We start from the raw sequence: 15,297 nt of genomic DNA on the forward strand, positions 1-15,297 counted from the left end.
CCACAGCCGTAACAGTATATATATATATATATATATATATATATATATATATATATATATATATATATATATATATATATATATATATATATATATATATATATATGTGTATATATATATATATATATATATATATATATATATATATATATATATATATATATGTATATATATATATATATATATATATATATATATATATATATATATATATATATATATATATATATATATATATATATATATATATATATATATATATATATATACATGAGGTGCCACGAGGAGGAGTGATGTAAGGGACACATTGGCCACTTTGGAGTTAATGCCATAGAGCACTATTTTAACCCTTACCCTGTCATCCAAGCCTATCATCATCATATCATTTTAAAATGTCACTTGCATCACTCCTCCTCACGGGGCCTCATATATATATATATATATATATATATATATATATATATATATATATATATATATATATATATATATATATATATATATATCCCTGTGTGTCGTAAGAGGCGACCAGGGTTGCGTCAGGAAGGGCATCCGGCGTAAAAACCTATGCCAAATCATTATGCGGACAACAAAACGAATTTCCATACCGGATCGGTCGAGGCCCGGGTTACCAACGACCGCCACCGGTACCGGTGGTCAGCAGGGTACCAGTGGAAATTGTGCTACTGCTGGGCGAAGGAGGAGAAGGAGACGGGGAAGGTGAGTCCGGAGGCAGTGGGAGAGGGGGAAGGGTAGAAGTGTGGAGGTGAGAGTTGGAAATCTGAATGTTGGGACGATGACTGGCAAAGGGCGAGAGTTGGCTGATATGATGGAGAGAAGAAAGGTGGACATACTGTGTGTACAAGAGACCAAGTGGATGGGGAGTAAGGCGAGGAGCATTGGAGGTGGTTTCAAACTGTTCTACCATGGTGTGGATGGGAGGAGAAATGGTGTCGGGATAATCCTGAAGGAAGATCATGTCAAGAGGGTATTGGAGGTGAGGAGGGTGTCTGACCGAGTGATGAGTGTGAAGTTGGAAATTGAAGGGGTGATGATGAATGTCATCAGTGCATATGCCCCACATATGGGGTGTGAGATGGAATATAAAGAAGATTTCTGGAGTGAGTTAGATGAAGTGGTGGAGAGTGTATCCAAAGATGAAAGAGTGGTGATTGGAGCAGATTTCAATGGACATGTTGGGGAAGGGAATAAAGAGGATGAGGAGGTGATGGGGAGGTACGGTCTCAACAAGAGAAATGTGGAAGGGCAAATGGTGGTAGAGTGTGCAAAAAGAATGGAAATGGCAGTGGTAAACATGTATTTCAAGAAGAAGGAGGAACACAGGGTGACATACAAGAGTGGAGGAAAGTGCACACAGGTGGATTACATCTTAAGTAGGAGATGCAACCTGAAAGAGATTAGTGACTGTAAGGTTGTGGCAGGGGAGAGTGTCGCTCGACAGCATCGATTGGTGGTCTGTAGGATGACTTTAGAGGTGAGGTTGAGGAAGAGAGTGAGGGCTGAACCAAGGACCAGATGGTGGAAGCTGAAGGAGGAAGACTGTTGCGTGAAATTTAGGGAGGAGGTGAGACAGGCGTTGGATGGTGGTAAAGATGGGTGGGATGATTGGGCAACGACAGCAGAAGTTGTGAGGGAGATAGCTAGGAAGGTACTTGGTGTGACATCTGGACAGAGGAAGGAAGATAAGGAGACTTGGTGGTGGAATGAGGAAGTACAGGAAAGTATAAGGAAGAAGGGGTTGGCGAAAAAGAAGTGGGATAGTCAGAGAGATGAAGAAAGTCGGCAGGAGTACAAGGAGTGGCGTCGAAAAGCAAAAAGAGAGGTGGCAAAGGCCAAGGAAAAGGCATATGACGAGCTGTATGAGAAGTTGGATACAAAAGAAGGGGAAAAGGATTTATACCGATTGGCAAGACAGAGGGACCGAGCTGGGAAGGATGTGCTGCAGGTTAGGGTGATAAAGGACGCAAATGGGAATGTGCTGACGAGCGAGGAGAGTGTGTTGAGAAGGTGGATGGAGTACTTTGAGGAGCTGATGAATGAAGAAAATGAGAGAGAGAGAAGGTTGGAAGAGGTGGAGATAGTGAATCTGGAAGTGGGGTGGATCAGTAAGGATGAAGTGAGGACTGCTATGAAGAAGATGAAAAGTGGAAAGGCGGTTGGCCCAGATGGTATACCAGTGGAGGAATGGAAGTGCTTAGGAGAGATGGCAGTGGGGTTGTTAACCAGATTGTTTAATAAAGTCTTGGAAAGTGAGAGGATGCCGGAGGAGTGGGAATTAAGCGTACTGGTTCCAATTTTCAAGAATAAGGGTGATGTGCAGAGCTGTGGAAATTACAGAGGGATAAAGTTGTTAAGCCACACCATGAAGTTGTGGGAAAGAGTAGTGGAAGCTCGGTTGAGAGGAGAGGTGACGATCTGTGAGCAGCAATATGAGTTTATGCCAGGAAAGAGCACCACTGATGCGATGTTTGCTTTGAGAATGTTGATGGAGAAGTATAGGGAAGGCCAGAAAGAGTTACATTGTGTGTTTGTGGATTTAGAGAAAGCTTATGATAGGGTGCCAAGAGAGGAGTTGTGGTATTGTATGAGGAAGTCGGGAGTGTTGGAGAAGTATGTGAGGATCGTGCAGGATATGTATGAGGACAGTGTGACAGCGGTGAGGTGTGCGGTAGGAATGACGGACCGGTTTAAGGTTAAAGTGGGATTGCACCAAGGATCGACTCTGAGCCCTTTCCTGTTTGCAATGGTGATGGACAGGTTGACGGACGAGATCAGACCGGAGACTCCATGGACTATGATGTTCGCGGATGACATCATGATCTGTAGGGAGAGTAGGGAGCAGGCTGAATCGAGCCTTGAGAGGTGGAGGTACGCACTGGAGAGAAGGGGAATGTTAGTCAATAGGAGTAAGACGGAGTACATGTGCGTAAATGAGAGGGAGGGTGGTGGTATGGTGCAGTTGCAAGGAGTTGAGGTGGGGAAGGTGGATTGGTTTAAATACTTGGGATCAACTGTCCAAAGTAACGGAGAGTGTGGGAGAGAAGTGAAAAAGAGAGTGCAGGCAGGATGGAGTGGGTGGAGAAGAGTTGCAGGAGTGATTTGTGACAGAAGGGTAGCTGCAAGAGTGAAGGGGAAAGTATACAAGACGGTAGTGAGACCAGCTATGTTGTATGGTTTGGAGGCGGTGGCGCTAACAAAAAGACAGGAAGCAGAGCTGGAGGTGGCAGAGTTAAAGATGCTGCGATTCTCGTTGGGAGTGACGAGGATGGATAGGATAAGAAATGAGTATATTAGAGGGACAGCGCAGGTAGGACGGTTTGGAGACAAAGTGAGAGAGGCGAGATTGAGATGGTTTGGACATGTGCACAGGAGGGAAACGGAGTATATCGGGAGAAGGATGTTGAAGATGGAGCCGCCAGGCAGGAGGAGAAGAGGAAGGCCAAAGAAGAGGTTCATGGATGCGGTGAGGGCGGACATGCGGGTGGTTGGAGTGTCAATGGAAGATGTGGAGGATAGAGCGAAATGGAGACGGTTGGTCCGCTGTGGCGACCCCTAACGGGAGCAAGCCGAAAGAGGAAGAAGAAGATATATATATATTTTTTTCATGTACACACACACACACACACACACACACACACACACACACACACACACACACACACACACACACACACACACACACACACACACACACACACACACACACACACACACACACACACACACACACACACACACACACACACACACACACACAGTTACGGTGCCGGGGGTCGGCCGCGAACCGACCGCTCTGACGGAGCCGCAAGTCGAGTCGGCCCGACCGATCGCCCAGAATATAGATCGCCGCCCGGATAAGTCGGAGTCGACGGGTCCTTGCACAAGAACCGAAATACGCCAATGGGCAGACCACGTGGGGTAGGGTCGATTGCCAATCTTCAATTTACCTATATACCCACGTGATCCAACTACCGGGGTATTCCACCCTTGATGGAACTCGTACGGAAACAAGTCGCTGAGGCGAGACTGTCCCGTGCGCGATTCCGAGCGGCTTAATCGCGGAGAACCGTCGGTCCAAATGTCCCCCTTTTACGGCAAACCAACGGCTTTCTAACTCCCAACGCACGGAATGCTCAGTCAATGAAAGAATTGACACGAGCTGAAAACATTTAACAATTGGGGTATTTATTAATAATAATGGGGGAACTCGGTAAGCACGTAAGAGCAGAACGATACCGACTATTCGAAATGCAATGCAAACATTTACAGCACACAAAGAACTTAACAATTCTCTACTTATAAGACAGGCCCATGGACACACGTACACACACACACACACACACACACACACACACACACACACACACACACACACACACACACACACACACACACACACACACACACACACACACACACACACACACACACACACACACACACACACACACACACACACACCCAATAAATGGTGGCAAAGGCCTTTAATAACGGGCTCCAGCTCAGAGGACAAGTGAGCTGATACCCAGGACCTATCTCGAACCTCTCCACCTCGTGTGGTCTTCAAGTTGTTCGGACCCGGGCTCCAGCGAGAGCGAGCTGGACCCAATCGCCGTGAGCCGCGGTCCTTCCCGAGCTCCAGCGAATCCTCCCACGCTTCTGAACACGTGCTGGTGAGATGAGGCGCCGAATCCTTCCCGTCGATGCGCCACTTCTCCGAGGAACCACCTCCAAGATGAGGCCGATGAGTCGCACCAAGCCGGGAACCAAAATGGAGAACAAAGAGCTCCACGAACCAATAAGAAGCCACCACTCACAGCTCGAGCCGAGCGACCAGCTCAACTCTCTTCCAAACAAAGCAGCTCTCCCGAGCCAAGCAGGACCCGACGGCCTGCTGAACAACTACTCAGCAGAAGCAAGAATGCTTCCGAAAGCCTCAACCCTAACCCAAGCCAAATAGGACCCGACGGCCTGCTGAACAACCACCCCACAGAAGCAAAAAGCTTCCGAAAGCCTCAACCCTAACCCAAGCCAAACAGGACCCGACGGCCTGCTGAACGACCCAAAGCAGAAAGCCTTCACAAAGCCTCCTCCCTAACCCAAGCCAAGCAGGACTCGGCGGCCTGCTGAACAACCACTCCGCCCGAACAAAGAAAGGATCTCCTCTTTATGCTTCTCCACCTCCTCCCCTGTGATCCATCCCCCGCTCAACCACGGGTGAGAGGGAGTTGACGTCATGAATCATGGGACGGAAGGGCTCTTCTTCCTCTTCGCAGAAGAGGGGGAGGGCCATCCCCATTGTTTCGTGATCGCTCCCTAACTATTGAATTGAATAACACAGCGCACTTAATCGATTTCTGCCCATTAAACAATGGAAGGTGAACTATCTAGGGAACAAGCACTTAACGACATAACTGACTAAAGGAACCTGAATGTTGTGTGCAATCGAATTCCCAAATTCGTAACAACACACACACACACACACACACACACACACACACACACACACACACACACACACACACACACACACACACACACACACACACACACACACACACACACACACACACACACGCACACACACGCACACACACACACACACACACACACACCATTTGACATATATTTTACAATTACAATATAAAGCATTACACGAGCAATTGTGTTGTCAATTATTTTCAGCCAATTTAGCTTTCCCCTTTCAATAAAGTTTGTCAAGGCCAAGCACTTGTGGAAGCCCAACCAATTGTGAAAAGAATGGAACTCAACCATCACTGTACATTGTTCACAAAAACCTTGTTAAAGTTGGTAACACCTTTTTGTATCTTCTCCACAGTTGCATTTTTCACTTTTATCAATCTGAAGTCTCTCAAGTTGAAATCATTTTACCATTTCAAATTATTCAACAGACATGTTTAGAATTAGATACTTGGAGTGCATTCGTTTTCTGGTCACAAAGTTCATGATGTGGGCTTACCTCATAACAGTACGTAGAGCCAAGAACCCCTGCAGTTCAAACTCTTCAGGAAGAGGGGCATCTACAAGGTGGGCATGACGTTTCAAAATGCAAACTTGATCAAATATAAAAATGTCCTTAAAAAGTTTCTCTTTGCAGCCACAAGGAAGGTATCAAAACACTCCAAGAGCAAAATATATCTGAGGTTGAAGTAAAAAGTTTTTCCCTTTTCAAAAAGTTTAGTCAAAAATAAGACTTTTATTCGCATGGATTCACAAGCAGAGGGAATGTGCGCTTGATGGAAACATCAATGTACAGAAGTAACATTCCTGTCAAGTTTCTCGAGTCCAGAGCCATGACGACATTATTGGAAAACTATTGACTTACTTTAAACGTATGCACATGTTTGTCCAACTCCCTCATTCCAAAAGCCAATAAGAACATGTTCTGAGGTGTAAATTGTCTGACATGTGCCATATAAAGTGGCAAATTTTGGCGGTTAGATGACATCAATGAGGAGTCAAACGGCACAAACAACACTTACTCAAATCAGCATCATGTTCATCCTCTGGCCCAACATGCAGCATATTTAGCAGTTTCACCAAGAAAGGCCACAGGCTGCAAGGAAACAAAACTACATTTACACTCAATATTAACCAAGGCTCATGCAACAACATTCACTTTTCAGATGTACCAGTGAAAATGTAACTGCTCCATGTGTATTAAAGAGGATAGAGGGCTGTGGAAGGTTAAGCAAGAGAAGGGAAAGGCTGGCAGTTGACAAGTCAGGTGAGAGGAAATCAGGGGTATGGAAAGGTGGAAAATAGGTCAGGATTGGGAGGCAAAAATTCCAGTCTTGCAGACATAATATTCTCCCTGAAGGGGTGATAAAACAAGACATTTAAATGCAAATGTCATAAAAACATACTGTACCAGTGCTCCAGCAAGACAGTTTTCATGAATGTTACATTTAATATGGTGATTTTGTTTTGAATATTTTTTTTTTTGGAACTTGAATTTACTGAACAGGTATTGAGCAAATCAGTTGAGAGATGCACTGAGGGGCAAGCTTTTGGCACAATTTGCTCACTTTTCCAGGACGTGACCCGTACTTCGGAAGGCACTTTATTCATGTTCAACATAATACCATTTCCTTGCAATTAACAAAGCTTTCTTTGCACGATCCAGGAACGGGAAAAGCCAAAAAGGTCAGCTAAGTACAGAGGCCTTTTCCACACAAACCCACTTTCTTTCAAACCCTCCTCAACCCCTTCTTCAATTTTTTCCCCCCATGGAATTTGATTGACTATCATGTCAATCAATAACAATGCAAAAATAAATAAATACAAACGTGTGTGTTGGTGCGTGTGGTGCGTGTGTGGTGTGTGTGGTGTGTGTGGTGTGTGTGGTGTGTGTGGTGTGTGTGGTGTGTGTGGTGTGTGTGGTGTGTGTGGTGTGTGTGGTGTGTGTGGTGGGTGTGGTGGGTGTGGTGGGTGTGGTGGGTGTGGTGGGTGTGGTGGGTGTGGTGTGTGTGGTGTGTGTGGTGTGTGTGGTGGGTGTGGTGGGTGTGGTGGGTGTGGTGGGTGGTGGGTGTGGTGTGTGGTGGGTGTGGTGTGTGTGGTGTCCAGACCAGAAGAGAAGTCTGGCCCACGCGTCTCATCATAAATGACAAAAATATGAAGACGGTGTACAAATAAATTGGAACTTCTCTCTTGGCCTCTTACGTAAGGAACCCCCCAAAATATGGTCATTATGCACAAACACCTTTGACACATTCTTCTGAATCATTGCAGGTGGTTTCAAGAGGCACGTCCAGATTGTTTTTTTTAAAAAGAAAAAAAAAAAAGGGACAATTCCTCTCTGAATCCATCCCAACAAAGACTGAGTCTCATCCTCTCCCCACCCCTCCCTTCTCCCTCCTCCCCCATGACTGTGCCTGCTCATCGGCTGACAGCTCTCTCAATTCAGCCACCTCCTCCATCTTCACTCTCTTTCTCAGCCCCCCCCTCCCCACCTCAAGCTTCCTCTTCACGCTTCCCAAAAGGTCCCCCCACACCTCTCTCCCTCGATTCTCTCCTCTCACCCTTCTCCCCCAAATGTCCTCCCTCACCCCTCCCCTTCAAATCTCTCCCCTTATCCCTCCCCTTCAAATCTTCCCCCTGACTCCCCCTTCTCAAAGCTACCCTCCTTCACATCCATAAAGCTGCTTTCTTCTCCCACCCGCTCTCTACTAGCTCATTCCTTCACCTCGTCCAATCTCCCACTTTCCTTTGCCCCATCTCTTGTTACTCCCTACTGCTACTCATCCCTTCACCACCTAGCCCTTTGTCCTCCTCCCCACCCAACCCTCCACCCTCTCAAGACCCTCCTGCCCAGTGTGACCACTCCTCATTTTCATAAATGCCAAGGTGAGCCAATGGAAAAAGCCAAGAATTCACAAGGTTTTGGAAAAGTGATGATAATAGAAAACCTATACACCAAGAAAACCTACAGAAAACCAAGATGCCAAGGTGAACAATGAATAGCCAAGATCTTGTGAAAAAAGCCAAGGAGTGGTCTCACCGTCCCTGTCCTCCCTCGCTTGCACCCAAAGCCTCCTCCACTCTCTTCCTTAACAGTGTGGACCTCAAACATCTGGGGCCTTTGCTCAAACCTGAAGAATCTCTCCATACAGGCTGCCACTGACAAAACCAGACATAATCCACTTAACAGAAACCTTTTTCCTTCAAAACGTCTCTGACTCCTTCATATCTCTCAATGGTTACTCTCTCCTCTGGTATGATAGACCGAAGCCTCGGCCTGGTGGCGAAGTTGCTCTCTTCATCAAAAACTCTATTTCTCACTCTCCGTGCACTGCCCTTACTCCTCCACACCCCCCGGGAATACCTCTGGCAATGGCTTCCCCTCTGCTCCCACCTCTTGTTTGTATGTGTGTTGTAAATGGAGTCATCACTGTTTGGATGGTACATCTCGCTCCCCAAAAATGTGGACCAACTTCTATCCACTCATACAAACTCTCTCTTCCTCAAATGCGGTGACTTCAAATTGCCATCATGCCAGTTGGCTGGGTGTGGGCACCTCTGTCAACTGCCATGGCACTTCAGCAAAGGATTTCTGAGACCCATTTGGATGGAGTACCGTTGGCTGAGATCAAGGTTTGGAAGTTGACAAATTGTGTCAGTCCCTTCTGGATTTGATTTTGACCATCTTCCCAGAAAATGTCTGCTGCTGTTCCTCTGCTCCAATCGGTTCATCGGACCATATGCTTGTTAAAGCAGTAATTTCTCTGGCTGTTATTAGAGAACCACCTCAGTGCCAACGAGTATGGCATTTCACTCAAGCTGACTGGCAGGGTCTTCAAGCAGCCATCAAACTTCTATACTGGTCTCCCATTTCCACTCTCACCCACATCAATTCAACCTGGGAATTTTTTCAAAGAAACATCCTCTTTTTCTCTCTCTCATGCACAGATTTATCCCATCTCATCTGCAGTAGTCCAACCCTTCCTCTGGCCCATGGAACATTGAAACTTGTGGCGAGGCTGTTGACCTGAAACAACTTGCCTTTGCCTCATGGAAGTCAAATCCTCCTGAAGACAATCTCAGTTCTTTCCATAAAGCTCAGAACAAGTGTGTCTCCCCTCAGGAGAGCCAGGAAACAACATCTTTCCCATCTCAAGTCTGATCTTTCAAACCTGTCTCCCTCCTCCATATCCTGGTGGCGTCTAGTCAAGTCTGTTTCTGGTGTATGTTCCCCTCCTTCCCCTCCCTTACCTCAAATGGCTGCACAGCTGACTGCAGGTCAAAAAGCTAAATGCCGAAACTCTGTTTGCTTCTAAATCTTATGTCCCAAACCCATCGCTTTCTGTACTCACCTTACCCAGTTGCATCCAGCTGTTCCTCGACTCTATTTCCTTTTCTCCCGACAAGGTGAAGAGCTTGCTGTCAAACATCGACTACAATTCTGCAACCGGTCCAGACAGCACCAGCCCTCGTGTTCAAAAAATCTGCTCCGCTGCAATTGCTTACCCTTTCTCTGTTCTATTCACCCTCTCATTTACTCACAGTCATCTGCCATCTGCTTGGAAATCAGCAAACATTACCGCTCTGGTCTGTAGTTGCAGGGATCAGTTTTTACACCTTTTTATGCAATCAGCCTGCTCCCAATCATCAGCAAGGTCATGGAATCAATCATTGCTTCCGACATCAAATCCTTCCTCTTCTCCAATGGCTTGATTTCCGACCATCAATATGGATTTAGACCAGGTCACTCAACCCTGGGGGAATTGGTGCTTCTGCTTTCCAAACAATGGATGGAAGTCCTCAATGTCACATATGAGATCAGAGAAATCTCCCAAGATATATTCCAAGCTTTCGATAGGGTCTGGCATTCTGCACTGCCCACCAAACACTCTTCTTCAGGTCAGGTCAGGTCAGGAGGTATGGGAAGGGCATGCGCAAGAGCAGCGTTTCTTACGGTCTCCAACGCAATCTCCACTCATGGCTCGTGGACTTCCTCACCTGTTTCTCAATGGAATTCTCTCATCTCCTCTTCCCCTCTCGACTGGAGTTCCTCAAGGCAGTGTTCTTAACACTGCTTTTTCTGGTTTTCATCAATGATCCCTCAGACACTGGAAAATCCTCTTTCTTTCTTTGCTGATGAATCCAACCTCTGCCGTACCATCTCTCATCCCTCTGATCGGCAGGCAGCAGCCTCTTTACTCTCTGCAGACCTGGATAAGATCACAAGCTGGCCAAACACTTGGAATATGTCTTTCAATCCTGACAAATCTCACACAATAATTATGTCTCTCTGAAAGGACGGTCTGGAAACTCCCCTTCCCACCACCCCATCGACTTTCTCAGCAATCCCCTTGAAGAAGTCGTTTCATTCAAGCTTTTGGGCCTCACTATCTGCCACGATCTTTCCTGGGAAAACCACATCTCCAAGCTTTTCGGCCTCACTGTCTGTCACGATCTTTCTTGGGAAAGCCACATCTCCAAGCTGGCCTCCAAAGCCAGTCATCGACTGGGCATCCTACATCCTGCATAGTCCTTCCATGGTACAGCTGAGCTTCGAACCACTTCCAAAGGTTTCAACTGCAGTCTGATGGAGTACTGCTCTCCTTCTGGACTGATACTCCTTCCTCACACCAAGCTCGACTTCACACTGTGGAAACCAAGGCTTTTAGGATCATTGGTATCTCCCGCGATGAAGCAGAGTCTTTGGGGTCTCACTCTCTCACTGGAGGCAGGTCGGTGGTCTTTGTCTTCTAGCGTCTCCACTCCAGCCTTGCCCCCCTGCTCTGACTGTGATCTGGCCCCCATATATTTCTGCAGGGAGCTCAAGGTCTGCCAAAAACCCCCTTCGGGTAAAACTGCCAAAATCAAGAATCACTGCTCACCTTAACTCTTTCATTTCTTTTTTCCCACCTCTGAAATAAACCCCCACACTCTCTTGAATCCCACTCCTCCCTCAAAGTCTTCAAAACAGCTATTCACCACCATCTCATATCTTTACCTATCCCAAATCATGATCTTTTCTACCCCCGTTAATCCACCCCAAACCCACCTCATTCAAATTCCCTGCTTTCCTTCCTGAAAGTGCCTGTCATTCCGTCTTGTTTCCCCAATGTACCCTCGCCCCATCCCTCTCCGATTGTCTCTGTTCCCCACTATTTTGTGCTTCCCTCTTCCACCCCTCTTGTCTCCTGCCTTGTTATATGGTGTGTGTTAGCTGTTATACGAGCCGTGGCATGGTCTCCCAAAATAAAAAAAAAATGATAACTTTAAAAGGGTCTTCCGATTTCCCTTTAAGCACCAAGCCTCTACAATCAATCAAGTAAAGGTGCACTCCGATGAAATCATCACCATGAGGATGGCAACCGAGATAAATCTCATTGAAACTATCCAATCCGGGCGCACCACGTACAAGACGTTGTCCTGTACTGCCGCATCATCTGCAAGTGCCGATTGAAGACACAGCCAATCCAGGGACAATTTGACAGCAGGTAACGCCATGTGATTCCTTGCATCCATGTCCTCAGACTGACAAGGCACCGCACAGCGGCACATACTGCCGAGGAAAGACACTGCGGGATAAAAGCACACATCCAGCATCATCTCAAGTGGCTTCAAGAACAAATTATAAAGGTCAAGGAGGCAGCAAAGGTGAAAATGGTTCAATGCCTCAACATGGTCTGCAATAGAAAATGAAGCAATATGAAAAAGCCACAAAAACAAATACAAGAATGGTTCATGCACAAGAGCGTGCGGAAAAGAAACAAAGCTGCCGCAGGTGCTTCATAGGGAGGGGTGGTTAGGAAGTAGGGGGAGGGGTGGAGGGTGGAAAATCCCCCACAAAGGAATAATAAAAAAATTGCAATAGAAATGAATCTTCTTTTTTTTTTTAAGCCTGCCACTTAAGAATGGGGAAAAAAATATATCCACATGGTGAGCCTCATGTTTACTCATGATCATTCTATCCTACGTGCCATCACAGAATTAAAAAAAATTGAAATAAATAAAACATGATGGCAGAAAAACAGGAGTTGTAAACATACGCTCGATTTTCTGAGCAATTTCACTGAAAACCAATCTTGGAAACGACTCTATACGTTAGAGTCAATATTTAATCATTTCGTCAGTGTCATATACGACAAGCTCTCCACCAAATTTCGTCTGAATCCGTAGACAACTATTTGAGATATTTTGTTCACAGACAGACAAACAAGAAAAAGACGTCATGCACAGCACAATACCAGCAAAATAAACCCCCTCTCCAAAGGTTGCCATGGATACATCAAATTGTCCATTTCATTAAGATTAAAATTGACAATCTTAATCAAAGCTCAGGTCAATCGGATGAAAATTGATTTTTCAGATTGAAACTGCTGATTTTTGAAGTTTGACCTTGAGTTGACCTGTGACCTTTTCACCTCAAAGACTTGGTTTCCCAGTTCAGTGACAAAATACAAATCCTGTTCAACTTTCAAGTCAATCGGATGAAAAATTAAGATTTAAGAAATTTGACCTCAACATAACCTTTGACCTCAAAATCAACAAGCTTCTTAGTTGAGACCATCTCTACAATTTGGTAAAGTTTCATGATGATCGGTTTAGAATTGTGACCTATAAGCGAATGACAAAGACAGACAGACAGAATAACAAAATTGACTGACCAATGGATACCCGGACCCCAACATTCGCTGTTCCAACCATCGAAGTCCCACGCAGGGGTTTCCTTAATTTTTGGAGTAGGAGGCTACCATTAAAAAGTAGCAGGTTACCATCACCATGAGCGAAGCTGTATGGCCGGGGTCCAGGGCCCTAGGCGGGCCCTGGAAGCCGGAGGATCCTAGATGGCTGGAGATGCATTCCAGCATTATCTCTGACATGAAATAGTTCTCATATTATCATGCTGTTGGGGTGGAAAACTCTACAAAAACAGGTGGTTAGGCCTATACTAGATGTAGTTGCATTAACATACTGACTGACTGACTGGTTGACTGAAATTCAGTTATACTGTATCGTTAGTGCAAGCAGCTTTTAACTGGATCTGTGTGTAACTGGATCTGTCAGCCATTCATGGCTAAATCTCGATTTCGCTTTCTGTCTTTCTATTTCAGTATTACTTAATTTTCAACATTGTAACTGTTGGCATTTGTAAACTGTGTGGATACATTCTGCTTCTGAGAATAATTCTTCCAACAATTTATTGATTACATCCTGGCCAGGATCTTCATTAGGTGAAGATGTATCAAGATCTTTTACACTACACATAGAGATATCATGAGATAGATTAATGGGGGAGCTACATGTTAAAGTTTCTTCTACCATTAAAAACTAGATGATTCAGACTGTATGCCAGAGTTTATTAGTTCAGAGAATGTTAATGAGTTGGCTGCAGTAGACAGTGTCACTGGATCAGGAACTGCAAGTTGATTTTCTTGCAGAGAGGGTGACAAAGTCCTGGCAGATTCAGAAAGTGAGAAAGAGTTTGCCGGTTGATTTATAGTGGGATGGTTGACTGGTTTCGGAGAGGGAGAGCAGACTGGTCCAGAAACAGGGAGAGGTTCAGGTGCAGGGACAGGGAGAAATTCAGTTTCAGAGACTGGGAGAGGTTCAGGTGGAGGGAGAGGGAGAGGTTCAGGGAATTCTGCAAATAATTAAAATGTACATGTGCTGTATACTTGTGAATGAAAAATTGTGAATTGATAAGTTTCCCATGCTATCATTTTTAATGTGGCCCACACCCCAGTCACTAAATGTAATGAAAATTGCTTGGATGTTAAGCAGTGAAGTAACTGAAAATAGTCCAAATGCATTCATCACTGTGAGAAACTGATTTTCCAAAGGGCCTACCATGAGCCAGAAGTTGAGGGCCACCTCAAACAATGACAACTCCTAAACTTCACAACTCCCTAAATATCTGATGAACTAAAGTATTTAAGCATAGGGAAGCTAAGTATTATATTTGTAAATTTTGTTTCATTAATTTTATGCATATTTTCCCTCTTCGATTTCATTTTACTTTATTAAATCAAAACAAAACACAATAAAATAATAATAAACAATATTTAACAAACAGCTCAAACTAATAACTTTGGACTAGTTTATTGTTTGAAAATGAATGCTAAACATGTATTTAACTTCACTTGTTTTCTGATAATTTCATTATTTGATGTCAGCTCGCTTCAATCAGTCAACCAATCAAACAGTCTAAGTGTGAATACTGCGTCACAGTCACAATCCGAATATTGTTAAACTTCCACCTCACATTATCCGCCAATATAGTGCTGTTATACCGTAAAGAAAAGCTCGCAAGTCTATGGTACATGCATGTATCTGCGGTACCAGTATTCAGTTGGCCAGTTCACAGCTGCTCATAGTTGGCCTTCACTTCAGTGAATAAACGGCGATTTTCAGTGCAAATAACCACGAACAATAACATGTACAAAAGCTGCTTTAAGCTTATAGGCCAATTACTTTATAAATTAAAAAGGCACAACGGGTGACCGTGTATTTTGGAGCCGCATCACTTGACTTAAGCTCAAAATGGACAAGGTGAAACACGCGTTTCGTGAAACAACAACGTCGCACTCGTGAGAGTGCAAGTTTAGACCAATTACTGATGACCAGAAGCTTACCTCCCTTTGGACTTCTTCGAAAACCCAAAGTCAAACAGGGATTTTCGTTTCGATGCCAATGTTTCGGCACCGAAACTGCGAGGCCTACAAAGTTTATTTTCTTGAGGTCATTGCTGTATGGTATCAGGGTATCAGGCCAACAGTCCAAAACGAGGCTAAAGCAGAGAAC

The 15,297-nt window shown here is 45.0% G+C and overlaps 1 protein-coding gene across 3 annotated transcripts in view; it reads right to left on the reverse strand.

Annotated features, from left to right (window-relative positions):
• Positions 1 to 15,297, reverse strand: part of LOC147035920 (nonsense-mediated mRNA decay factor SMG7-like) — an 86,386-nt gene that overhangs the window by 1,438 nt on the left and 69,651 nt on the right. For all 3 annotated transcript variants that reach the window (XM_085848464.1, XM_085848474.1, XM_085848484.1), the window contains 3 exons: positions 11,912 to 12,071; positions 6,525 to 6,598; positions 6,002 to 6,062 (listed from right to left, as the gene is read on the reverse strand). In XM_085848464.1, the coding sequence (XP_085704590.1) occupies positions 6,002 to 6,062; positions 6,525 to 6,598; positions 11,912 to 12,071 (295 nt within the window). The remainder of the gene's footprint in view (positions 1 to 6,001; positions 6,063 to 6,524; positions 6,599 to 11,911; positions 12,072 to 15,297) is intronic.

Source organism: Eptatretus burgeri, chromosome 1 (assembly GCF_056783735.1).
Source record: "Eptatretus burgeri isolate ZD-2024b chromosome 1, Ebu_testis_v1, whole genome shotgun sequence".
NCBI classification, from domain to species: domain Eukaryota; kingdom Metazoa; phylum Chordata; class Myxini; order Myxiniformes; family Myxinidae; genus Eptatretus; species Eptatretus burgeri.